Below are 27,228 nucleotides of genomic sequence, written 5' to 3'. Positions count from 1 at the left end.
TCCAGGCCTTCTTGGCTTATAGATGGTGATCTTCCTGTGCCTTTACAATCTCCTCTCTGTATGCATCTATGTCCAAATTTCTTCTTCTTCTCCTCCTCCTGCTCCTCCTTCTTTTTTGCCACTAGAAAAAACATAGGACTTTATTATTCCCATTTCAAAGGCCAGGTCTTCACAGGATGAGGGAATTCCTTTTTAAAGAAAATTTAAAAAACTTTATTTTTGAGAAAGACAGAGAGAGAGATGGAGTATGAGCAGGGGAGGGGCAAATAGAAGGAGACACAGAATCTGAAGCAAGCTCCATGCTGTCAGCACAGCCCAACACAGGGCTCAAACCCATGAACCAGGAGATATGACCTGAGCTGAAGTCAGATGCCCACCAACAGCCACCCAGATGCCCCAAGATGAGGGAATTCCAACTGTGAGGAGGAAGTACTTACTTGCCTGCAATGAGTGGGTTCTGCAGGACCACAATAATGACCCAATCCCCACACAGGAACATCTTGGAGATGTAGCGGTTTTGTTGATTGGCTTGGATTTTTTATTCTTGCTACTCTTGGGGACCTCAGTCCTGTCCAAGGCTTTCCCAGGGCAGCAGCTGATGAGCACTTGGGCATTCTTCTTGACTGGGCACATAGAGTGGACCCATGTTAAACTCTTCATCCTCCCACTTCTGCAGCTCCTCTGGGGTCATCTCACTCTTGAGTTTCTTCAGGAGGCTCATGGTGGTAGTGGCTGCACTCCCAGGTCAGTCCAAATTTCTTCTTATAAAGATACCAGTCATATTGGATTAGGGCCCATCCTAATGACCTAATTTTAACTTAATTACCTCTTTAAAGACCCTGTCTCCAAATACAATCACATTCTGAGATACTGGGAATTAGGAGTTAAGTATAGAAATTTGGAGAGGACACAATTCAGCCCATATCAGGAAGCAGAAGTTATCATAACATAAAATTATTCATTAATAAACTGAAAACTGACTGCTTAAAAATTATTCTTGACTCAAACATCTTACCCTACTTAACTTTAGCATTGCTCTGTTGACATCTTTGACCAATCACTGGGTAACACAGTGCACATCTACTGCAAAGTGAAATTGCAAATCTTGCAAAAGATGTATTATTTGATAAAACAATGGAAGTGATGTTGGGAAACTTCATACAACATACCCAAAGTCATTGAAAAGTGAGGATCTGATGGTTAACCAAAAAAGAAAATCAAAGATGAGGACACTAGCCTTTGAAGGAGGATGTTTGGAATATCAGAGTATTAAAGCTTTTTGGAAAACTATGAAGTCTTCAAGTATTTTTACAAAAATGACCAAATGATTATTGTTTTGAATAAAAGGCCACAGACTCAGAATTTAAAAATAAGACTTGCCTTTAAATTTTTTTAAAAATGTTTTATTTATTTCTGAGAGAGAGAGAGAGAGAGAGAGAGAGAGACAGCGTGAGCAGGGGAGGGTCAGAGAGAGAGTGAGACACAGAATCTGAAACAGGCTCCAGGCTCTGAGCTAGCTGTCAGCACAGAGCCTGATGTGGGGCTCGAATCCACGGACTGTGAGATCATGACAATGAAACGCCCAGAGTTCGAGAAACCCCCAAAAACAGACCACCAGAGACCAGAGTCAAAGCCAATCGGCAAGGGTTGTTTTTTTGATTAGCTGAACTGAGGGCGGTCTGAGGATGGCTTTAGCCTTGAACAGTCTGAGGCTTTTCCTGGGACTGGTACTGGGGCTACGTGCAGCCCGAGGTTTCTCTTAATGGAGGACTTAATTTTTGGCTCTTCAACCTGAGCCGAAGCCAGACGCTTAACCGACTAAGCAACCCAGGCGCCCCAAGACTTGCCTTTTTAAGACTGCATTCCAGAAAAAAGGAAGAGAGTGCTCACCAGTTAATGGCTAGCAACACCACATTCCAGTTCCTTATATCAAAATTTTTTTTTAATTTTTTTAATGTTTTATTTATTTCTAGGAGAGAGAGAGAGAGAGAGAGAGACAGCGTGAGCAGGGGAGGGTCAGAGAGAGAGAGGGAGACAGACTCTGAAACAGGCTCCAGGCTCTGAGCTGGCAGTCAGCATAGAGCCTGACGCGGGGCTCAAACCCACGAACCGCGAGATCATGACCTAAGCGAAAGTCGGACGCTTAACTGACTAAGCCACCCAGGCGCCCCATATCAAAAATTTTTTATACACAAGTACAATCTAACACCTCTCAGAAACTGCCTTGTAGTCTGCAAGGGAGAGTCATGCAAGTAGGAAAAAAAATTATATCTTGTAATGTTTTGAAGGGGAGAAATGTGAACCTTGTAGTCAAAGGTTGGCAAACTTAAAAAAAAGGATACTTGACAGGAGCCTGCGTGGTTCAGTCAGTTAAGTGTCTGTCCTACTCTTGATCTTGGCTCAGGTCATGATCTCACAGCTTGGCTCGTGAATTCGAGCCCTGCATCTGACAACATTTTTTTTTAAAAAGGATAATTGAAAAAGGGGACTGATAACATGCATTTGAAAGAGGTCACAGTATTTGTTTAGGAAAATATGCAATGAAGGAGTCCTGGTATTTGTCCAAAGCATTAAAATACTGAAAATCTCAGGCCACCTGGGTGGCTCAGTTGGTTGAGCGACTGACTTTGGCTCAGGTCATGATCTCACAGTCCATGGTTCGAGCCCCGCATCAGGCTCTGTGCTGACAGCTAGCTCAGAGCCTCTAACTCAGAGACTGGAGCCTGCTTCAGATTCTGTGTGTGTCTCTCTCTCCTTCTGCTCCTCCCCCGCTCGCTCTCTATCCCTGTCTCTCAAAATAAAATGAAGAGAAAAAAAAATTTTTAATAAGGACATAAAGTAAAATATTGAAAATTTCTTTTAAGTTCATAGCACTCTCCACAATAGCTAAAACATGGAAAGACCCTAAGTGTCCATCGACAGATGAATGGATCAAGAAGATGTGGTTTATCTATACCATGGAATACTTCATGTCAATGAGAAATAATGAAATCTGGCCATGTGTAGCAACATGGATGGACCTTGAGGGTGTTATGCTGAGCGAAATAAGTCAGGCAGAGAAGGACAAATATCATATGTTTGCACGTATAGGAGGATTAGGAGGAACTTGACGGAGGAACAAGGGGGAGAAGAGGGGGGGCAATGGCTGGGGAAAGGGAGAGAGGCACCATGAGAGATTCTTGAATGCTGACAAAGACTGAGGACTGATGGATGTGGCGGGGAGGAGGGATGGGCATGGAGGAGGGCACTTGTGGGGATGAGCACTGAGTGTTATGTGGAAACTAATTTGACAATAAACTATTTGTAAAAAAAAATAAATAAAAATAAATTTAAAAAAAGAAAATTTCTTTAAAAAATGTTTTTATTAGTATTTGTTTTTGAGAGAGACAGTGTGAGTGACTGAGGGGCAAAGAGAGAAACCCACGCGAACCCTGCACTGTCAGTGCAGAGCACAAAGCAAGGCTCTAGCTCACTGGAAGCAGGACTTGATTTCACAAACCATGAGATCATGACCTAAGCCAAAGGCACCCCTGAAACTTTATTGGTTGAGATGTTAATTACTGGAATGTTCATGACAAGTTCTGTTGATTTTCCTCTTTTTTTAAAAATGTTTTTTATTTATTTCTGAGTGGAGACAGCATGAGCAGGGGAGGGTCAGAGAGAGAGGGAGACACAGAATCTGAAACAGGCTCCAGGCTCTGAGCTAGCTGTCGCACAGAGCCTGATGCGGGGCTCGAACCCACGAACCGTGCGCCCCTGATTTTCCTCTTTATATTCCTCTATATGGATCATCCATACTTCAACACCTGAATATTCATGAAACTACGTTTTCAAATTTATTAACATATAGTTATTCTTATGCTTATTTTAAAATTGTGTTTAGGAGCACCTGGGTGGCTCAGTTGGTTGAGTTCCAACTTCATTTTGGCTCAGGTCATGATCTCAGGGTTGTGGAATTGAGCCTTGCATTGGGCTCCTTGCTGAACATGGAGCCTGCTTAAAATTCTCTCTCTCCCTTTCTCTCTGCCCCTCCTCTCCGTTCAAATTTAAAAAAGAAAGTTGTAAGGAAGAGAAAATATATTTAGAGTGCTATATTGTAAAAAATCCATGTGTAAGTGGATCTACACAGTTCAAACCCATGTTGTTGCTCAAGGGTCAACTCTACAAATGTTAATTTGCAATGCAATAAAGCCTAGTGGTTGGAGAAGATAGTCTGTACAATAATGACTGTGATTCTTTAGAATTTATTGAGATTTTCCTTGTAGTCTAATATATGGTCCATTTTTGTATATTATCTATAATGTTTGAATATAATGTGTATTTGAAGTTTTGAGTATAGATTTCTATATATATTTAGTCACTTGAGCATATTAATAGTATTAGTCATGTCTTCAACATTTCTGCTTATTTTTTGTGTGGTTGTTATAATGATTTCTCAGTGACAAGCATTTAAAAGTTCAATTACAATTATTTATTTATCTCTATTTTGCAATTCTGGTAGCTGTTTTTTGATTATGCAATAATATATCTAAGAAGTTTATTTCTGTCTTATATAACATTTTTAAAATGTTTTATTTATTTCTGAGAGAGAGTGAGAGAGACAGAGTGAGCAGGGGAGGGTCAGAGAGAGAGGGAGACACAAAATCTGAAGCAGGCTCCTGGCTCTGAACTAGTTGTCAGCACAGAGCCTGACGCGGGGCTCGAACCCACGACCTGTGAGATCATGACCTGAGCCAAAGTCGGCACTTTTTAACCAACTGAGGCACCCAGGTGCCCCAAAATAAGTAAACTTTTAAAGAATGTTATATAAGTGGCACCTGGGTGGCTCAGTTGGTTAAGCGTCTGACTTCAGCTCAGGTTATGATCTCACAGTTTGTGGGTTTGAGGCCTGTATCAGGCTCTATGCTGACAGCCAGCTCACACGCTGGACCCTGTCTTCAGATTCTGTGTCTCTCTCTCTCTCTGACCCTCCCCCGCTTGCACCCTTTCTCTCTCTCAAAAATAAATAAAATATTAAAAAAAAATAAAAGTTTACTTATTTTGAGAGAGGGGAGGGGCAAAGAGAGAGGAAGAGAGAGAGAGAATCCCAAGTAGGCTCTGCACTGTTAGCACAGAGCCCGATATGGGACTTGAACTCACAAACTGCAAGATCATGACCTGAGCTGAAATCAAGAGTCTGGATTCTCAACTGATTGAGCAACCCAGGTGCCCCTATGTTATCACATAACATTTTGAGAGTAAGCAGCTCAGAGCTGGTATGGTGGCTCCATGATGCTAGGAACCTAGGCTTCTCCTGTATTACTGCTTTGTCATTTCCAGGACATTGCCCTGATTGACATGGTTCAAGACGGTTCACTACCAACTCTTTTTTTTTTTCCCCCAAGTTTTATGTTTATTTATTTATTCTGAGAGAGTGAGAGCAAGCATGAGCAGGAAAGGGACAGAGAGGGAGAGAGAATCCCAAGCAGGTTATGCATTGTCAGTGCAGAAGCCAATGTGGTGCTCAAATTTATGAACCGTGAAACCATGACCTGAGCTGAGGACAAAAGCTTAATGGACTGAGTCACCCAGTTGCCCCTCACCACCAAGTCTTTTGAAAGACCAGCCCCTTCCCTTTGATGTGTCTATATGGAAGTTGCAAACGTTGCTTTTTGTTCACTTTCTGTTGACCAGAATGTCATCATGTGAGCCCTACCTCCATGGGACAGTGACAATTTCAGTTTTTATTCTCATGGCTATGCACTAAAATAAATACAGAAATAAATTAAAATCAGGGTTCTGTTACTACTATAGGAAAAGGGGAACATGCATATAGGGAGACAACTAGGTGCCTGTTACAAAGTTTCAACATTTTGTATGTAATTATTTAATCCTTTTTTTCAATATCCTTCTACTCTCAACTTTCACTCAATTCAACATCCTTTTTTGTTTTATCATTTTTTATTAAAAAATTTTTAAAGTTTTTTTGAGAAAGAAAGAGATAGAGAGAACAAGCAGGGGAGGAACGGAGAGAGAGGGAGAGATAGAGAATCTCAAGCAGGCTCTGCACTGTCAGCACAGAGCCCAATGCAGGGCTCCAACTCATAAACACCTGAGATCATGACCTAAGCTGAAATCAAGAGTTGGATGCTTAACTGACTGAGCCACCCAGGCTCCCCTGTTTTATTCTCTTTATTTTTTTAAACGCTTGTTTACTTTTGAGAGACAGAGAGAAGGAAAGAGAGACGGAGAGACAGAGAGAGAGTACAAGCAGGGGAGGGGCAGAGAGAGAGAGAGGATCCGAAGCAGTGCAAGGCTTGAATTCAACAACCGTGAGATCATGACATGAGTCTAAGTTGGATGCTAAACTGACGGAGCCACCCAGGTGCTCCTGTTTTATCCTCTTTAAACTTCTAGTCTTCTATTGCCTTGGGGAAGAAGATGTAGAGAGTCTAATGGCTTCTTAAAATTTTTCAACCCAGCTGCCTTTTTTTTTTTTTTAGCCCTGTCTTCATCCTCTATTCCTAAAGGGACCTGCTGCAAATTATTCCTGAGCCGTTCTTAGTCTGCTAGGTTAATTACTATTTGTCCATCTCTTTTCCAGCTTTTAAAATGTTGTTGCTGTTGCTTCCTCCCCCATTCTCTTTGATCCTGTTTTACCTTGAAAAAATGAATAAAAGGGGCACCTGGCTGGCTTAGTTGGTTAAGCATCTGACTCTTGATTTCAGGTCATGTCATAACCTCATGGTTTGTTGGATCAAGCCCTGTGTCAGCCTCTGTGCTGACAGAGCAGAGCCTGCTTTGGATTCATTCTCTCCCTCTCTCTCTCTGCCCCTTCTTGCTCTCTCTCAAAATAAACATTAAAAAACTAAAAATAAAAAATTCTCTAGGGTCAAACATATTAAAAAAACAAACAAAAATTTTCTTTAATTATTATGTAGACAGGCTTCAAAAGGGAATGGATGTAAAAGTATGTCTTCAACCCAACATCTTTTTTAAAAATTTAAATGTTTCATTTATTTATTCATTTTATTTATTTATTTATTTATTTATTTATTTATATTTTTGAGAGAGAGAGAGAGAGAGTGTGTGTGCAGGGGAGGAGCAGAGAGAGAGGGAGCCAGGGGATCCAAAGTGGGTTCCACACTCACAGTAGAGAGCCCGATGTGGGGCTTGTACTCATGAACCATGAGATCATGACCTGAGCCAATGTCTGGCACTTAACCAAGTAAGCCACCCAGGCATCCCTCAACCCAACATCTTTAATTGGAAAACCTCCCTAAATTTTCTTAAATATATCATTCCCCTCACTCCACCCCAGATAAAGTCCCATTACCCTTATTACTTACTATGAAATATTGGTTCTTATTTTAAGTAGATATATTCTAAGTGAAAGTTATTTCAGTTCTAATTATGATTATACTATGATTGCTTCATTCGTTCATTCCTTCATTCATCCAACAAGTTCACTTTGGATACCTAGTGTAAGTCAGCCACTCTTGTATGCATTGAGGATTTAGCTGTAAACAAGACATAAAAGGTCACATGGAGCCTATACTTAGAGCTGCGTGGGCGCCTGGGTGGCTTAGTCGGTTAAGCGTCCGACTTTTGCTTAGGTCATGATCTCGCGGTTCGTGGGTTTGAGCCCCGCGTCGGGCTCTGTGCTGACTGCCAGCTCAGAGCCTGGAGCCTGTTTCAGAGTCTGTGACTCCCTCTCTCTCTGACCCTCCCCTGCTCACGCTGTCTCTCTCTCTCTCTCTCCTAGAAATAAATTAAAAAACATTAAAAAAAATTAAAAAAAAAAAGAACTGCATGAGAGTTAAAAAAAAAAACCAAAATAATCAAGTAAATAAGTTCAGAGTTTGATGAGCACAATGGAAGATATAAATAAAAGGAAGCTAATTTTGATTGAATGGACTGGGAAGACCTCTTTGGGGAAGTAACATTTAAGATGAGGCCTCAAGGATGAATAGAACTAGTTATTCCAAGTATTGGGAGAAGAGCTTTCTAGGCCATCAGGTAGCAAATGCAAAGGCCCCTGGATATGAGAAAGGGCTTGGGCATTCTGAGGAACATCAAGAAGATCAACATAGTAGGAGGACGATAAGGAAGGGGAGTAATAGATGAATTTGGAGAGGTGGATTGGAGTTGAATCATGTAGGACCTTGTAGGCCATAATAAGGAGCTCAAAATTTCTTCTAAGAGCAATGGAAAGCTATTCAAGGAGAGTGACCTGATCTTATTTATATTTTAAAAAGATTTTCCTGGAGAGGATTATGCAGCGATTAGAGGCTATATAGTAGTACAGGCAAGAGATGATGTTGGCTAGGCTTGGATCAGAGTGTTGGTAGTAGAGACTGACAGAAGTGGATGGATTTAAAATTTATTTTAGGGGCACCTGGGTGGCTCAGTCGGTTAAGCGTCTGACTTCAGCTCAGGTCACGATCTCTTAGTTCGTGGGTTTGAACTCCGTGTCGGGCAGCTAGCTCAGAGCCTGGGGCCTGTTTCAGATTCTGTGTCTCCCTTTCTGACCCTCTCCTGCTCATGCTGTCTTTGTTTCTCAGAAATTAAAAAAAAAAATTAAAAAAAAAAGAAATCTATTTTTTATACAACTGAGTTCCTCAAAGTCAGAGAGCATATCTTTTGTCTGTAGGACCTAGTAAAGCCTTGCAAGCATGATTGCTCTGTGAATGTTAGTTTAACAGATGATGAGGTCTAGATGGGTTTCTCAGACCCTAGTCCGGGTTGCAATGCTGTAAAGACTCTGAAGAGATCTCCCCTTCTCCAATCCAACCCTCCAGTTACCATGTTATCAGACAGTGGTAGTCATTTAGAGTGTTTAGCATAAGCCAGTTACAGTGTTGATTACTGAAACAAATATTAACTTATCTTCACAATATCCTAAAGGGGTGGATACAAATATTGTCCTCATTTTAGATACAATCTTAAAAGATTACATGACTTACCTCAGGTCACCCAGCTAATAACGGGGATCTCACTTCTGTTTGCCACAGGAATTGCATTTACAGGTCCAGTTCTATGCCCCTAAGATTTCAACTTGCCTGACCTTTTACAGACTGGAGGAATAATCCTTTGCAGGAATCTTTTCCAGTGTGCCCCAACTGGACAGAAATAAAATCCCTGTTCTGATCACTGTAGGGAAGGCCTGGTGGAAGGCAATGGATGATGCTCCAGGTGTGAGAAAGTGCAACCACTGCAGCCTGCCAGTTTTCTTCCACTGCCAGTTGCGGAAATGGAAGTACACTGCTTCCCATAACCGACTTGTCTTGCAACTTTCTGAACAAGTCGCACTGCTTTTTCCTTTCTTTCTTTCTTTCTTTTTTTTTTTTTTTTAAGTTTATTTACTTGGAGGGGGGGGCAGTGGGGAGGAGCAGAGAGAGAGAATCCCAAGGAGGCTCCGCACAGTCAGCGTCAGAGCCGGATGCGGGCTTGAACTCCCCAATCCTAAGATCACGACCAGAACCGAAATGAAGAGTCTGACACTTAACCAACTGTGCCACCTAGGCACCCCCCTGAACCTTGGTTTTTATTTCTGCCAAATGGGGCTGATAATCTCGACCTCACCAGTAGCGTTGTTAAGACTGAATAAAAACGGCTAACAGCTTTAAAACTGTCTAGGCACAGTACTCTCGTACGTACTCAGCAAACTCCAAATGGTCGCTCTCAGTGGAGAAGAGCTGAAAGCCTTCAACTAGCCAGATTTGGAGTCTGGGTAGGGATAAGGGGATAGCGCCAGCGGATTGGTCCAGGTGAAGGGGGGCGGGCCCAGAGGGAGGAGCCAGTCGCAGAAGTCGCAGCACTGACTTTGAATCAAGCGCGGTAGTTTCAGTGGTAGCCAATCCTAGGATAGCATTTTCTTGCGTCATTGTTGCTGAGGCTGAGCCACGAGTCTCTTACCGAAATCAGTTCTAGCCGTTGCGGCTGTACCCGTGCTCGGTTCTTTCGTATCCATCCGTTAGGACTGAGAGGACGGACACAAAGCTTCGTTCACCTCCCTGGGTCTCAGGGCCGGAAAGGGACCCTAGGCTACTCGCTCTAAACATGCAGAGCAGCACCAGCTTTCCCTTCTGTGGAAGCCGCTGGCCGACGCCCAGTCAGGAGTTGTAGTACCAAGATTTCAGTTCTTTTTGCGCGACTTGCTAGAGAAGCAGGAAGTTACTTTTTGGGGAGAAAGCAGGCAAGGGAGGGAAGGTACCTCACGGAAAAAGACGGCGGGGGCGGGTGTGTCCTTGGACTGGACTGGGGCAGTCCTGGCCCTTTAAACTCGAGGGGGAGGATCCGGAAGTGGAAGGGCGGGGCGAAGGGCTCTGGTATAAAAAGGGACCCAGCCGCGCGGGGTCTCCAATCTGCCATTTTCTGTCCCTGAATAGGTTTCTGGTGTTCCCAATTCCCTCTGTTTTCCTCACAGACTGTTCTGCCCGCTGGTCCACCTCAGGGGAACGATGGCCGCAGAGTCCACAGCCACTGCCGCCATCGCCGCGGAGCTGGTTTCCGCCGACAAGTAAGCGGGACTGTAGAGAGCTTGAGGCACTGGCCAGTCCACGGGGAGGGGGTGGTGGAAGGGGGCTCCACCGAAGGGACAGGCCCGTGAGAGGGAGACTTGCTTCCTAGTGAGCAACCTTCGCAGTTTGGGGAGGCCGGCACTGTGGAAACCTATCTTTTGGAGAGAACCTCGAGCATTAGCGGTAACACTAGTCGGCTGGCGCCCCCTGCCCCGCTTTTTGCGGCCGCCATCTTGCCGGGGGCAGTGGCGGCTGCTCCATCGCCTGCCCCTCTCCTTCCTCCCCCGGCCCGGGGCTATCGGCGAGGAGGCGGGCCACAGCGTGCTGATCTGTGTTTAAACTCCTACTGTCCCCGCACTCCTGGCTCGCGTTTTCAGTAGGGTCTCCAAATAAACCGGGAAAAGAACTCAGAGATTTGGCGCCAAAAAAAAAAAAACCTTTGCATGAGGAGGGAGGCCGGCCCGGTGGGCTCGGGAGGGGGCGGGGCCTGCGGGGGGGCGGGGCCTGCGCGGGAGCGTTTGCTTCCCTCCTCTAGCTCTGGAGCAGGAGGCGGGGTCCTGAGGAGGCGGGAAAACTCCATTGTTTGGGGCTCTGCTGCTTGCCGAGAACCTCCAACTTCCGCGGTGTGGCGCGGTGAAGCTTGTTTCCCACTGTCTCGTCGCTCACCTCGTGCCCACCTCCTCAGCTATCATCATTCTTAAGCCCGTGATGGAGAGCATAGTGTCTCTTAAGGCTTCAGGAGTGTTTCCAGAGACTTGGCTACTAGGGAGGGATTTTTATCGGGACTTAACAGCATCTTCACCTAGTTCTGCGTGGAGCTCCCCTCACTTTCAGAAGTATTTGGTTGCTAGGTGAATGAATGGACAGTAGTGTGCACGAAGAGTAGTAGGAGGATTGAATAGAAGATATATGATTGCTTTGAAAATGGCACGGTGCTCGTCAGGTGTAAGGTATTGAAACGTGAAAGGAACACTCCGTGAATTCGAGGGAGCAAGTGCTCTTTTCCACGTAGTAGGTCTGACTTTCCAATTATCCTTCGTTTTTTAGGGGCCTGGTTTTATACTTTTCCTTCTGCAGTTCAGAAGTTCGCTTTCTCCACAATAAAGAGAAAGGCTGCTGCGAGGGTCTGTAGCCTTAAACTCTGTGGTAGTGTTAGTATATTAACAGATACCGGAGATTTACATATTTCGACCTATGCTACCTACCACTTTTTGTTCTGTTTCCTTGTGTGTTTATGTGGAGCAGTGGTTCCCAAACCACCAACAGAATCACTTGGAAACTCTTGGAAAGTACAATTTTACTTTCAAGCTCCGTTTTCAGCCTCTTCCTGCATTGATTTGATAGGACTGGGATAGCTGGAGCTTTGTGAGTGTGGGGTATCTTTTTTTTTTTCTTTAAGGGAGCTTCTTGAGATTGATTCTCAGGAGACTCATGGTGCCCTAGACAACTCTTGCAGTCATTCCACTTAGAGGAATCCTTGCCCTCTACAATACTTAATAAAAGCTGTATAGGTTTTGTTTTGAGATAAAACTGCAATGAATATGGATTGTAGATTTCCAGATGTTATTTGTGTTTAGCAAAGTTAGTGAACTAGTCTGCAGCTTCCTGGAAGGTCATACACAGAAAAAGTACTCAATGTGCCACCAGAAAGGAAAGTAAATGATTAAGTTCCTCCGATCATAAGTTCAAACTAAAACCGACCAATTATAGTAAGTGCTTTTCTGAGTGTTTTTATTTGACCCACATAAGTATGCTATGAAATAGTTATCTTCTATAGATAAGGAAAATCAAGATGAGAATGGTGAAATAATTTCCAGATTACTAAATAGCAGAGTCTGGGTTAACCCCCAATATTTCCTTTTTTATTCCTTCATTGTCCATGGAAAAACTTGAGTAAATTCCCATGAAAACCTAATTAGCTAATCTGAGGGAACAGTAAAGATGGGATTTCTCAGTTAAACAAGTTGGTGGAGCTATTCAGAGGTGAGCTGTCTAAGGTTAAGTTTAAGGGGGTGGGTAAAAAAAAAAAGGAGTTGAGACTTTCATATGATGTACTTTATAATTAAAAAAATTTTTAATGTTTATTTTTGAGAGAGAGAGCACGAGCTGGGGAGGGGTAGAGAGAGGGAGACACACAGAGAGAGAGGGAGACACAGTCTGAACAGGTTCCAGGCTTGTCAGCACAGAGCCCCATGTGGGGCTCGAACTCATGAACTGTGAGATCATGACCTGAGCTGAAGTCTGATGCTCAACTGACTTAGCCACCCAGGTGCCCCATTTTATAATTTTTAAAAGATGTTTATTTTTGAGAGAGAGGGGGAAACAGGATCCGAAGCAGTGTGGGGCTCGAATTCACAAACCATGATATATGACCTGAGCCAAAGTCAGACACTTAACCCACTGAGCCACCCAGGCACCCCTGTAATTCCGATATAACTACTAAAAGAATAAAAACGTGTATAATTTTCAAACCATTAGAGAGGAAAAGTGGAATGAGAAAAAACCTCAGTTCTGAGCTGGTTTTGATACCAGCTTCATTGGTTCAGTAGAGAGATGTTGGACCACAATTTTTTCACTGTAAAAAACTTCAATTTGGCCTCTCTTCCCTCATGCCATTTAAACAGTGTTGCTAAAGGTAATCAGTGACTAAGTGCTAAATCAGTCTTTGTCCTTATTCCCTTTTTAACTAGTTCTTAATCTTTTTCTTTGTGTTACAAAAATAATTTAGCAGTTTGTAATGGTAAGAAGGAAGGAAAGTTCAGAAGGGAGTCTTTGTGATGCACTGAATTTTGGCTTAGCTATTGTATAATTTCCTAGGCTGCTTATTGTTGCTTGAGAAGAGAGATGTCAAAACAAAAATTAGGTGGTTTAGCTCAATAATCCTCAAAGTTCTGGGTTTGTCATTTTTATTTCCACAAATGATTCGTTTCATTGGTGTTGCTGTGGGGGTTGGTTATGTGCTTAGTATTTTGGTGTTTAAAATAAGATAACCTTAGCACTGGGTGTTATATGGAAACCAACTTGACAATAACTATTTAAGAAAAATATGATAACCTTGTGAGTTAGCTTCATGGATTAGTGCCATATTTTGTGTGACAAATTTAGCCAGAATACCTGAGTATTTTTTAGTGGGGTGGAGGAGTTAAGTTAGTGTATTAGCTCAAATGTGTAAGTGGGAAAAGAGCCCTTCTGGTGAATCTGGAGGGGAAAAAAAACCAAACTATTCTTAGGAGATTGTTTTAGATGAATTCTGTTACTTGGTAATCTCAAGGTGCTTTTTTGAGGTGAGAGCAGAGAAAAATAAATGGAGTGTGTTGAAATTATTTCTGAATAAGAGTATGACTTTGTATTCTTTTTTAAAAATTTTTTAATGGTTTTATTTCTGAGAGAGAAAGAGCGCACGCAAGCCGGCAAGCATGAACAGGGGAGGGTCAGAGAGAGAAGGAGATGCAGAATCTGAAACCAGCTCCAGGCTTTGAGCTAGCTGTGAGCACAGAGCCTGACATGGGGCTCGAACCCACAAACTGTGATATCATAACCTGAACCAAAGTCGGACACTTAACCGACCAAGCCACCTAGGTGCCCTGTGACTTTGTATTCTTAAGAGAATTTATTCATCATCACATCCCATTAGTCTTTTTTTTTTTTAATTTTTTTTTTAAATATTTTTTATTTATTTCTAGGAGAGAGAGACAGCGTGAGCAGGGGAGGGTCAGAGAGAGAGGGAGTCACGGACTGAAACAGGCTCCAGGCTCTGAGCTGGCAGTCAGCACAGAGCCCGATGCGGGGCTCGAACCCACGAACCGCGAGATCATGACCTAAGCGAAAGTCGGACGCTTAACCGACTAAGCCACCCAGGCGCCCCTCATCCCATTAGTCTTGATAATGTTAATTGTATTCATGTCCAAAAGCATTCTCCACTTACCGCTTTAAAGAATGAGGTACACCCATTTAAAAAACGGGCATCTGGGTGGCTCAGTCAGTTGAATGTCTCAGGTCATGATTTTGCAGTTCTTGAGTTGGAGCCCCGCATCCAAACCCCACATCTGACTCAGTGCTGACAGTGTGGAGCCTGCTTGGGATTCTCCCTCCCCCTCTCCTGACCCTCCCCCACTTTCCTCCTCTCCCCTTCTCTCTCTCTCTCTCTCTCTCTCTCTCTCTCTCTCAGTAAATAATAGAACTTGAAAAAAAAGAAAAAATAAGCAGACTCTTAATTATAAGGAACAAACTAATGTTTACCAGAGGGGAGGTGGGTAGGAGGATGGGTGAAGTAGATGAAGGAGATTAAAAGTATACTTAGGAGGGGTGCCTAGGTGGCTCAGTCGGTTAAGCATCTGACTTCTACTCAGGTCATGATGTCACAGCTTGTGGGTTTGAGCCCCACCTCAGGCTCTGTGCTGACAGCTCAGAGCCTGGAGCCTTCTTCGGGTTCTGTATCCCCCTCCCTCTCTCCTCCCCTGATTGTGCTCTGTGTCAAAAATAAATAAACAAAAAAAAATACACTTCCGGACACCTGGCTGGCTTGGTACAGAGCATGCAACTCTGGGTGGTGAATTCAAGCCCTATGTTGGATGTGGAGGCTATGTAAATAAAAAATTTCTTCCTTAATGTTTCTATTTATTTTTGAGACAGAGACAGAGCACATGCCAGGGGAGGGGCAGAGAGAGGGAGACACAGAATCTGAAGCAGGCTCCAGGCTCTGAGCTAGCTGTCAGCACAAAGCCCGACACGGGGCTCAAACCCACAAACTGAGATCCTGACCTGAGCGGAAGTCGGACACTTAACTGACTGAGCCACCCCAGTGTCCCTAAATAAAAAATTTTTTAAAGATAAAAAGCACATTTATCATGATGAACACTGAGCAATGTATAGAATTGTTGAATCACTGTATTATATACCTGAAACTAATATAACACTGTATATTAATTGTACTGGAATTAAAATTCTTTAAAATAAATTTAAAAAGTTTAAATGAAGTCCACCTTAAAGATTACACAAAAAAACTCTTAAAACTGGGGCAAACTGGGTGGCTCAGTTGGTTAAGCTCTGTCTTCAGCTCAGGTTATGATCTTGCCATCCATGAGTTCGAGCCCTGTCTCAGTCTCTGTGCTGACAGCTCAGCCTGGAGCCTGCTTTAGATTCTATGTCTCCTCTCTTTGCCCTGCCCCTATTTTCTCTCTCTCTCAAATAAACAAACATTTTAAAAAAATTTTAAAAAACTGTTAAAACTAATAAACATTCTGCAAGATTTTTTTTAAGATTTTATTTTTATATAATCTCTATAACCAACATGGGGCTCCAACTTACAACCCCAAGATCAAATTGCATCCTCTACTGACCAGTGAGGTGGCCGCTGCAAAGTTTTAAGATACTAAACCAACACAAAAATCAGTTGTGTTTGGGTGTACCTTGCTGGCTCAAATGGTGGAACATGCAACTCTTGATCTCAGGGATGTGAGTTCATGCCCCACATTGGGTGGTGTACAGATTACTTAAAAGTAAAATCTTAAGAAAACCCAGGAGCACCTAGCTGGCTCAGTCAGTTGAGCATTCAGACTCTTGATTTCAGCTCAGGTTGTGATCTCAGGGTCCTGAGTTCAAGCCCTACATTGGACTCTGCACTGGTCACAGAGCCTACTTTATTATTATTATTATTATTATTACTATTATTAAGTGTAACACTCTTTTTAAAAATTTTTTTAATGTTCTATTTTTTAAATTTAAAAAAAGTTTTTAAATGTTTTATTTATTTCTGAGAGAGAGAGAGACAGCATTAGTAGGGGACGGTCAGAGAGAGAGGGAGACACAGAATCTGAAAGCTCTGAGTTAGAGGCTCTGAGCTAGCTGTCAGCACAGAGCCCGACTCAGGGCTTGAACCCATGAACCCGTGAGATCATGACCTGGGCCGAAGTTGGACGCTTAACCGACTGAGCCACCCAGGTGCCCCAGCGAGCCTACTTAAAAAAAAAAAAAAAAAATCAGTTGTGTGTTTATACAATAAAAAACAATCTGAAAAGTTAACAGTTCCATTTAAAATAGCATCGGAGCGGGGCGCCTGGGTGGCTCAGTCGTTTAAGCATCCAACTTTGGCTGTGCTGGTAGCTCAGAACCTGGAAGCTGCTTCAGATTGTGTGTTTCCCTCTCTCTGCCTCTTCCCTGCTCACTCACTGTCTTTTTCAAAAATAAATAAAACTTTAAAAATTTTAATGTCGGGCGCCTGGGTGACTCAGTTGGTTAAGTGACCCAACCTCGGTCATGATCTCACAGTTTGTGGGGGGTTTGTGGGTTCCAGCCCCCATCGGGCTCTGTGTTGACAGCTAGCTCAGTGCCTGGAGCCTGTCTTTGGATTCTGTATCTCCTTCTCACTCTGACCCTCCCCTGCTCACACTGTCTATCTCTCTCAAAAATAAATAAAAACATTAAAAAAATTTTTTTAAAAAAAATTTAGAATAACATTCAAAAGTTAGATACTAGGTATAAGCCTGACCAAGGAGGTGAAAAACTTAACACAAACTTCCGTAGTAAAACTACAAAATGGGCGCCTGCGTGGCTCAGTGCATTGAACATCCAACTCATGATCTCATGGTCCTGAGATGGAGCCCCACGTTAGACTCTGTGCTGACAGTGCAGAGTCTGCTTGGGATTCTCTTTCCCCCTCTCTGTCTCTCTCCTGCTCTCCTCTCAAAATAAATTAGTAAACACTAAAAAAGTCTAATCTGCAATGGAAAGTTTAGTTAGCAGAAGGAAGTCAGGTCTTGATTATTCAAAATTATTTTATTGATTATAGATCCCTGCTTCGTAATTTTACAAAGTTTTTGTTTTAAAAAGATTCAGTTCTCTAAAGTAAAAGTATAAGGCACATCATTCAACTTAAAATTACCAGCCCAGTTTTCAGTATATTTTTTTTGAAGTATAACATACTACAAAAAGTGCACAAATGGAAAATGTACAGCTGAGTTTTCGCAAAGAAAATTGAAAACAAAATACTATGGAACCCAGAAATCTCTTTAAATCACATTATTCTCATCAAGGATAGCTCTTCTGATTTCTAACATCTTTGTTTTGCTGGTTTTTAAAAAAGTATTTAGTTAGAGAGAGGGAGAGAGAATCCTAAGCATGTTCCACGCTATCAGCGCAGAGCCCCACACCGGGCTCAGGCTCGGTATATGAATGGTGAGATCATGACCTCAGGCAAAATTGAGTGATGCCTAACCAACTGAGATAAATGTACAGTATGTAATGTCTGGTTTTCTTTTACTAAAGTTGTGAGAATCATTCACATTACTTATTGTTTTAGTGATTTCTGCTGTATGTTGCTTCACTGTATGAACATATCCTTTATCCATTCTATCATGGGCGGATGTTGAGCTTACGTTTATTTGTAAGGGTACCTTAAAATCTAGAGAGGATGATAGATGATAATAAATTTCTACGATGACTAGGTATCTGGAAGACTATTCTTGTTTCTGGTTGCCACTATGGGCCCTGGTTTTTCCCATGTCTCATGGTGGCAATAGTGAGGGAGATTTTTTTTTTTTAATGTTTTATTTATTTCTAGGAGAGAGAGAGCGTGAGCAGGGGAGGGTCAGAGAGAGAGGGAGTCACAGACTGAAACAGGCTCCAGGCTTTGAGCTGGCAGTCAGCACAGAGCCCAACGCGAGGCCCGAACCCATGAACCGCGAGATCATGACCTAAGCAAAAGTCGGACGCTTAACCGACTAAGCCACCCAGGCTCCCCATAGTGAGGGAGATTCTACAAGTTAACTTAAGATGTCATTCTTTTAAGAAAATTTTGTAAGCAGTTTTCTTGTCTCTCAGGTTGTAAGCATATTTCCCCTATATTTACTGATCATTTGTTTCAGTTACTATGGTTATTGAGAGAGAAGTCCCACTTAGATGGAGTTTCCACTACTGGGCTATATAGACTGTAAATACATTGATTAGAGAATGTCAGTGATAAAATGTTATGCAGATGATTATCTTAATTTTCCCATTTAAGGTAAAAGTAACTGGGTGATTAATTTAGACTGCATGGTCAGATATTGCCTTTATGAGATATGAATGACGAGGTAATTATATGAAGATTCTAGTACAGAAGCTTTATTCATAGAAATAAGGATAGGAAAAAATAGGGTTAGCAGGTTGGTAATTTTGGTGTGGCGAAGAAAGGTCTAATGGTTTCTGTTTGCTTAGTGAAGTGTGAGGCAAGATCTGGTTTTGAAGTAAGGGGGAGTGTAGTGTAGTACGGTATAGGAGATTGGAGAACAAATAGCCATTTTGAAGACATGGAAAAAAATACATAGGGGATGTGTGGTAGGATTGCTAGTGTCCCTGTTTTAGGTTTGTGGCCAAGAATTTAGTGTTGCGGGGGGGGCAGAGGGAGAGAATCTTAAGCAGGCTCCAGGCTCAGTGCAGAACTCGATGTGGGGCGTTGTGGGGCTCGGTTCCTTGACCTTGGCATCATGACTTGCGCTGGATTCAAGAGTTGGATGCGTGAGGCATCCTGGAGCCAATTGGTTAAGTGACCCAACTTCTGCTCAGGTCTTGATCTTCTGGTTTGTGGGTTAAAGCCCCGCATTGGGCTCTTGTCAGGCTCTGTGCCTAGAGCCTGATTTGGATTCTGTCTCCCTCTCTGTGCCCCTCCCCTGCTTGTGCGCTTGCTCCCCCCTCTCCCCATAAATAAACTTAAAAAAGTTGGATGCTTAACCTACTGAGCTACCCAGGGACCCCTGTGGCCAAGAATTTAAAATGAGCTTATTCAGTACTATTGTATGTTTTCTTAGAATTTTCATTCAGCTGCTTGGCTATAGCAGACACAAAATAGGTGCTTACAGGGTTGAGATCTCTTATGGAACTTAAAGATTTTCTAGAAGAAAAGTCTGAATATAGTATACTTTCTTCATAGGGGGTTTATGTTAAAAAACATCTTAAAGATAACAATTGGAGATTTGCTTCCCCTCCCTCTCCAATATCTAGTTGTTCGGCAGCAATTACCTATTTAGCCTCTTGGTGCTTCCCCTTTTCCCCCTAACATAGCAGTGTCTCTTGGGTTCAAATGTCCTAACATGAATACATTTAAAAATCATTTTTCCAGGGGCGCCTGGGTGGCTTAGTCGGTTAAGCATCTGACTTTCGCTTAGGTCATGATCTCGCGGTTCGTGGGTTCGAGCCCCGCGTCGGGCTCTGTGCTGACTGCCAGCTTAGAGTCTGGAGCCTGTTTCAGTCTGTGACTCCCTCTCTCTGACCCTCCCCTGCTCACGCTGTCTCTCTCTCTCTCTCCTAGAAATAAATAAAAAAAAAATTAAAAAAATCATTTTTCCATCATGTATCTCTGTTTAGCTACTGTTTTTGCTTCTTGCAATTGATAGCCAAACTTATTTAGACAAGAATCTGCCTTCCTAGATTCCCTTTTCTTCCTTTCTGTTTAACAATTTAGCAGATATATTTAATATACAGTAAAACCTTAGATTGTAAGTAACTTGTTCTGTGAGTGTTCTGTAAGACTAGCAAACATTTCTAATAAAATTTAACTTGATAAATGATCGGTGTGTTGCAATAGTAATAGTACGTGATTCCGAATGTCACATTACAGCTGAGCCAGTGGTTCTTCTCTCTCTCACTGCAGGATTGTGGGTGATCGTCTCCCATGCTCAGTTGCTTGGTCTCAGGCAGTGGTGTTTGGCAGAGATCAGTGATTTTTCAGAACACTGAAAGTTGCCCATACCTGGCAATAGTGTATTTTTTGTCACTTAAAAGCACCTATGGACAGTCCTTTGCTTTTCCATACAAGAGTAACCTCAGGAATGATTTGCTTCAATCTAGGTTAGGCTGCCTGCAGATAGACCCTTTCCTCTGGTGCCTTAGTGCCAGTTGCATGAAATACAGTATATGACAAGAGTTTAATAATACGGCCTTATAGTCAACATCTGTGCCAGTGTATACTTGGCCCCCATGCAGAAAAAGATTCCATTGAGCCAATAGATAATAGTGATTCTGTTTGTGATAGTGAAAGTCATCCTATACAATAACCCTCCTTTCTCTTGAAACTTTTCCTCACACCAGCCATGAAAGTTTTCAAAGGTAAGTGAAGGTTAATGTGTTTATTTTTATTATTTTGTTAGAGTATTAACATTTTTGCATGAATATTTCTGGGATGTGCGACAAATCATCTGAGTTTCTATTATTTCTTACGGGGAAATTCGCTTTGGTATACAAGTGCTTTGGATTATAAGCATGTTTCCAGAATGAATTATACAAACCAAGAATATACTGTATATTTTAATGTGTTAGGTTTTAGATACAAAGATGAATTCAGAGTCTCATTTTCTGGTCATCACATCACAATCTAATAGGGCAGGTATGTAGTGAGTATACACATTTGTTCAGTGTGGCTTCTTTCCCTTCTAATGTACCTTCTAAACATTACTAAAGGCAATCATTGATTGTCTGCATGCCAAATTAGTCTTATTCTTAGCTTTTTTTAAACAATTTTTTAATATTTTTATTTATTTTTGAGAGAGAGATAAAGACAGCATGAGCAGGGGAGGGTCAGAGAGAGAGAGCTAGAGAGAGACACAGAATCTGATGGCAGGCTACAGGCTCTGAGCCAGTTGTCAGCACAGAGCCCGATGCAGGGCTCGAACCCACGAACTGCAAGATTATGACCTGACTGAAGTCGGACGCCTAACCAACTGAGTTGCCCAGGGCCCCTACCTTTCTAATTCTTTTTTTTTTTTTTTAATTTGTTTCTGAGAGAGAGAGACCGAGACAGAGACAGCATGAGTAGGGGAGGGTCAGAGAGAGAGAGGGATACAGAATCTGAAACAGGCTCCAGGCTCTGAGCCAGCTGTCAGCACAGAGCTCTGACGCAGGGCTTGAACCCACGAACTGTGAGATCATGACCTGAGCCGAAGTTGGATGCTCCCCAGACTGAGCCACCCAGGCGCCCCTCTAATTAGTTCTTAACCTTTCTGCTACATCTGATACCAGTCATTCCCTCCTAATTTTGTTTTCCTTTGATACTATGTCTATTCCTTCTTGTCTCTTGTTTCATTGTTAATAATTATTATTGATTTGTTATATGTCAAGCCTTGAATGAAGTACTTTGTGAACTTTCTCATTTGATTTTCAAAACAAATCCTAGGAGTTAGTTACTATTAATTGTATAGTTGATGAAACTGAGGCACCTCACATGCTAAGTGGCAAAGTCACTTGCCCTAATCCTACTCTAGTGATTCAGAATTGGTCACTTTTTTTTTTAATTTTTTTTTTTAATGTTTTATTTATTTCTAGGAGAGAGAGAGAGAGAGAGAGACAGTGTGAGCAGGGGAGGGTCAGAGAGAGAGGGAGTCATAGACTGAAACAGGCTCCAGGCTCTGAGCTGGCAGTCAGCACAGAGCCCGACGCGGGGCTCGAACCCACGAACCGCGAGATCATGACCTAAGCGAAAGTCGGACGCTTAACCGACTAAGCCACCCAGGCGCCCTAGAATTGGTCACTTATTTTAACAAATACTGACTAGGTGCCAGACCTTGTGCCTGGTGCTAGTATACAGCTAGAATGAGTTAGGATTTTTTTTCCCTTAAAGCTTAATCCTCTTGCACAGTACCAAAAATCAATAGGCAATTGAAATATATTATAAATTGTGATGGGGTCATAAAGTTTAACTATATGTACTTGTATGAGTAATTTCTCTGTAATATAGGGCCATTGCCATCTGCCACAGGTTGTGTGTGTGTGTGTGTGAGAGAGAGAGGAAGGATTACATGAAAATGAATAGGTATTGCATGTGTTATGTTTGGCAGTCAGATGTTTGCTCTGATTGCCTATTGAATATTATCTGTTTAGTTGTATGATAAGCACCTCAAAATCAATTTGTCTTAAAACCTAAGTCTCCCAATTTTCAGTAATGTTCTTGTACCTTACTTTGGTTGGATAGCACTCAAATTTCCTAACCGCAGAAATTAGAATTCTGGACTCTCTCCTTTTTTAATTTCCAAATAGTTAACCAGTGTTTAGTAGTATGGCATTCTATGACAGAGTTTAGAAATGTGAAGCTTAGAGGAACAAATAATAAGTGATTTGTGTGGGTGGGGCTGGCTAAGTTGGTTAAGTATCTGACTCTATTTCGACTCAGGTCCTGATCTCACAGTTTGTGAGTTCGAACCCAGAATTGGCTCTTTGCTGACAGTGGTGGAGCCTATTTGGGATTCTCTGTCTCCCTCTCTCCCTCAAAAATAAGTAAAGAAACATTCAAAAAAAAACCTAAGTGATGGGGATTGTAGTACATTCTCCTCCCTTAAAGTGAGTGGTGCTATTTAACTTCAGCTGATTGTGTGAGAAGGTAAGGCCATATTGGGAGGTATCAGATTTTAAAAGAATATTTTAATTACTTTTTAATAGAAAATACCTTCCTGATTAAAAATCCAGAAGGATGTTTATACAGTGAAATGTCCTACCCCTTATTTTCTAGTCACATAGTTTTTCTTTTCAAGTGGATTTTATTAAGTATCCCTCAAAGACCACCTTCTGCATATAAAAGCAAACTATGTATTTATTAATTCTACATTGTTGTATAAATAGTAGCCTATTTGACACATTTCTGAACATTTAGCAATATGTCTTGGAGATCGTTCCTCATCAGGGCACAGTTTCCTTAAACTTTCCTTAACTTTTTATGGCTGCTTTGTATTCTATTCTGTGGCTGTCTCAACAAGTTTCCTATTGATAGACATTTGAGCTGTTCCAGTATTATTACAAATAGCACTATAGTGAATAATCATAGACTAGTATATCTGTAGGGTGATTTATTATTATTTTACTTAAAAATTTTAAATTCCAGTGTAATTAACATACAGTGCTATATCAGTTTTAGGTGTACAATATAGTAATTCAGCAATTCTATACATTACTCAGTGCTCATCACGATAAGTATATTCTTAATCCCCTTCACCTATTTCACCCACCCCCTACCCACCTTCCTCTGGTAACCATCAGTTAAGAGTGGCTTTTTTATTTGTCTCTTTTTTCTTTGTTCATTTGTTTTTTGTTTCTTAAATTCCACATAAGAGTAAAATATGTTATTTGTTTTTCTCTGACTTAGTTCACTTAGTGTTATACCCTCTAGAGCCATCCATGTTGTTGCATATGGCAAGATCTTGCTTTTTTCCCATTTATTAAAAAAAATTTTAATGTTTATTTACCTTTGAGACAGAGCAAATGGGGGAGGAGCAGAGAGATAGAGAAGGAGCATAGGATCTGAAGCTGGTTCTGCGCTGACAGCAGAGAGCCCGATGTGGGGCTTCAACCCATGAACCTTGAAATCATGACCTGAGCCAAAGTCTAACACTCAACTGACTGAGCTACCCAGGCACCCCAGTTTATGTATTTATTTTGAGAGAGAGCTCTCACTATCACACAAGCAGGGGAGGGGCAGAGAGGGGGCGGAGAGAGAATCTCAAACAGGTTCCACACTGTCAGCTCTGGGCTCGAACTCTGGAGGAATCGTGAGATCATGATTTGAACTAAAATCAAGAGTTGGGCAGTTAACTATCTGAGCCACCCAGGCCCCCCGTGATCTTGCTCTTTTTAAGTTTTTAAAATTTTATTTATATATTTTGAGAGAGAGAGCGGGCAAGCTTGTGAGCAAGTAAGCATGAGCAGAGGAAGGGCAGAGAGAGAGAATCCCAAGCAGGCTCTGCACTGACAATGCAGATACGGGGCTCTAACTCAGAAACTGAGAGGTCATGATCTGAGCTGAAACTAGGAGTCGGGGGCTTAACCAGCTGAGCCACCCAGACATCCTGATCTTGCTCATGTTTATGACTGAGTAATATTCCTTTATGTATATATACTACACCTTTACCCATTAAGATTGGGTTTTAAAAGGGGCGCCTGGGTGGCTTAGTCGGTTAAGCGTCTGACTTTCGCTTAGGTCATGGGTCTTGCGGTTTGTGGGTTCGAGCCCCGCGTCGGGCTCTGTGCTGACTGCCAGCTCAGAGCCTGGAGCCTGTTTCAGTCTGTGACTCCCTCTCTCTCTGACCCTCCCCTGCTCACGCTGTCTCTCTCTCTCTCTCCTAGAAATAAAAAAAAAAAAAATTGGGTTTTAAAAAATTGAGAGAATTGACAGTAGTTTCAGGTGTGCAGCATAACATATTACCAAATGATCAACACAATAAGTCTAGATAGGACTTTTTTTCCAGTTTTAAACTGGCTCGTACAAAATGGATAATGTGTTTAAAAGATTCTTGCTTAGAAATGGCGGATTGAAGGTGATAATGCAAGCACAAATAGCAAGAAAGTAGCAGAGGGGCGCCTGGGTGGCTCAGTCGGTTAAGCGTCCGACTTTTGCTTAGGTCATGATCTCGCGGTTCGTGGGTTCGAGCCCCGTGTCGGGCTCTGTGCTGACTGCCAGCTCAGAGCCTGGAGCCTGTTTAGTCTGTGACTCCCTCTCTCTCTGACCCTCCCCTGCTCACGCTGTCTCTCTCTCTCTCTCCTAGAAATAAATAAAAATATTAAAAAAAAAAAAAAAAGAAAGTAGCAGAATTGACACTTCTATTTATAGTTTATATTCCTAGCTCTTTGTTAGCCACATTAGGTTGAAAACAATGGTTGTCAGTAGTAAACCGATGAGCAGATATTTGAAAATAAACAATCTATTCAAGATAAAGTCCTTTTTTGTTTTGTTTCTAAGTAAGCTCTTTGCCCAATGTGGGGCTTGAACTCACCACTCTGGGATCAGTAGTTTGCTCTACTGAATGAGCTAGCCAGATGCCCTAAGATAAAGTTGGTATTTTAATGAATGAGAAAGTAACTTTTTCAAAAGAAACACGCAATGGAGAGAGTTGTTTGTTTATTTTTTTAATGTTTTATTTCTGAGAGAGAGAGACAACGTTAGCAGGGGAGGGTCAGAGAGAGAGGGTGATACAGAATCTGAAGCAGGCTCCAGGCTCTGAGCTAGCTGTCAGCACAGAGCCAGATGTGGGGCTTGAACCCATGAACTGTGGGATCATGACCTGAGCCAAAGTCGGATGCTTAACTGACTGAGCCACCCAGGTACCCCAATTTATTTATTTTTAATATTATTTTTAATTACATCCAAGTTAGCATATAGTGCAATAATTTCAGGAGTGAAATCATTAGCCTATCCCCCCACCCACAACCCCTCCAGCAACCCTCTGTTTGTTCTCTGTATTTAAGGGTCTTTTATGTTTTGTCCCCCTTCCTGTTTTTTTTTTACATTTTTAAAAATGTTTTATTTATTTTTGAGAGAGACAGAGCACAAGGGGGGGAAGGGCAGAGAGAGAGACACACACAGAATCCAAAGTAGACTCTAGGCTCTGAGCTGTCATCACAGAACCAGACGTGGGGCTTAAACCCACAAAACTGTGAGATCATGACCTGAGCCAAAGTCAGATGCTTAACCAACTGAGCCATCCAGGCGCCCCTCCCCTCCCTGTGTTTATATTATTTTTGCTTCCCTTATGTTTATCTGTTCCCTTGTGTTCACCTGTGAGTGAAGTCATAGGATATTTGTCCTTCTCTAATTTTGCTTAGCATAATACCCTCTAGTTCCATTCATGTAGATGCAAATGGCATGATTTCATTCTTTTTGATTGCTTAGTAATACTCCAGTGTGTGTGTATACACATACACACATCACCACATCTTTTTTTTCTTTCATAGTTTATTGTCAAGTTGGTTTCCATATAACACCCAGTGCTCATCCCAACAAGTGCCCTCCTCCATGCCCATCACCCCCTTCCCTTCTCCCCCACCCCCATTAGCTTTCAAGTTTGTTCTCAGTATTCAAGAGTTTCTAATGGTTTGCCTCCCTCCCTCTCCCCAACTATTTTTTCCCCTTCTCCTCCCCTATGGTCCTCTGTTAAGTTTCTCCTATTCCACTTATAAGTGAAAACATATGGTATCTGTCCTTCTCTCCCTGACTTATTTCGCTCAGCATAACACCCGCAAGTTCCATTCACGTTGCTACAAATGGCCAGATTTCATTCTTTCTCATTGCCATGTAGTATTCCATTGTATAGATAAACCACATCTTCTAGATCCATTTGTCAGTTGATGGACACTTAGGTTCTTAACATGTTTTGGCTGTTGAGAGTGCTGCTATGAAAATTTGGGTCCATGTGCCCCTATGCATCAGCACTCCTGTATCCCTTGGGTAAATTCCCAGCAGTGCTGTTGCTGGGTTATAGGGGAGTTCTATTGTTAATTTTTTGAGGAACCTCCACACTGTTTTCCAGAGGGGCTGCACCAGTTTACATCCCCACCAACAGTGTAGGAGGGTGCCTGTTTCTCCACATCCTCGCCAACATCTATAGTCTTCTGATTTGTTCATTTTAGGCACTCTGACCGGTGTGAGATGGTATTTCAGTGTGTATACCACATCTTCTTTCTTCATCCATCTGTTGGTAGACATTTGGGCTCTTTCTATATTTTGGCCATTGTCTATCGCACTACTATAAACACTGGTATGCATGTGCCCTTTTAAAATAGGACACCTGCATCCCTATTAGGATAAGGATTAGGATAGATACCTAATAGTGCAGTTGGTGGGTGGTAGGATAGTTCTGTTTTAAAGTTTTTGAGAAACCTCCATACTGTTTTCCAAAGTGGCTGTACCAGTGTCTGTTCGCACCAGCAGTGCAAAAGAGGATCCTCTTTCTCTGCATACTCACCAACGTCTGCTGTTGCTGAAATTAAATTGTTA

At 42.1% G+C, this 27,228-nt stretch overlaps 1 protein-coding gene and 1 pseudogene across 5 annotated transcripts in view; one reads left to right on the top strand and one right to left on the bottom strand.

The window, feature by feature from the left end:
- Nucleotides 1-433: 433 nt before the first annotated feature.
- Nucleotides 434-754, bottom strand: LOC120247093 (annotated as a pseudogene).
- A 9,180-nt stretch (nt 755-9,934) lies between these two features.
- LOC120247076 (nuclear autoantigenic sperm protein) overlaps nt 9,935-27,228 on the top strand; it is a 43,644-nt gene continuing 26,350 nt past the window's right edge. For 3 of the 5 annotated variants that reach the window (XM_039254812.1, XM_039254810.1, XM_039254807.1), the window contains exon 1: nt 10,355-10,501. In XM_039254812.1, coding sequence (XP_039110743.1) covers nt 10,443-10,501 — 59 coding nt within the window. In that variant the 5' untranslated portion in view covers nt 10,355-10,442. Of the gene's footprint in view, nt 10,192-10,354; nt 10,502-27,228 lie in introns of those variants that run through there. The other 2 variants (XM_039254808.1, XM_039254809.1) reach the window with 2 other exon arrangements.

The sequence above is a fragment of the Hyaena hyaena genome, unplaced genomic scaffold (assembly GCF_003009895.1).
Source record: "Hyaena hyaena isolate Hyena2069 unplaced genomic scaffold, ASM300989v1 scaffold_503, whole genome shotgun sequence".
NCBI classification, from domain to species: Eukaryota; Metazoa; Chordata; class Mammalia; order Carnivora; family Hyaenidae; genus Hyaena; species Hyaena hyaena.
The sequence above is the reverse complement of the archived record's forward strand: the minus strand, read 5'-3'. Positions and strand labels throughout refer to the sequence as shown.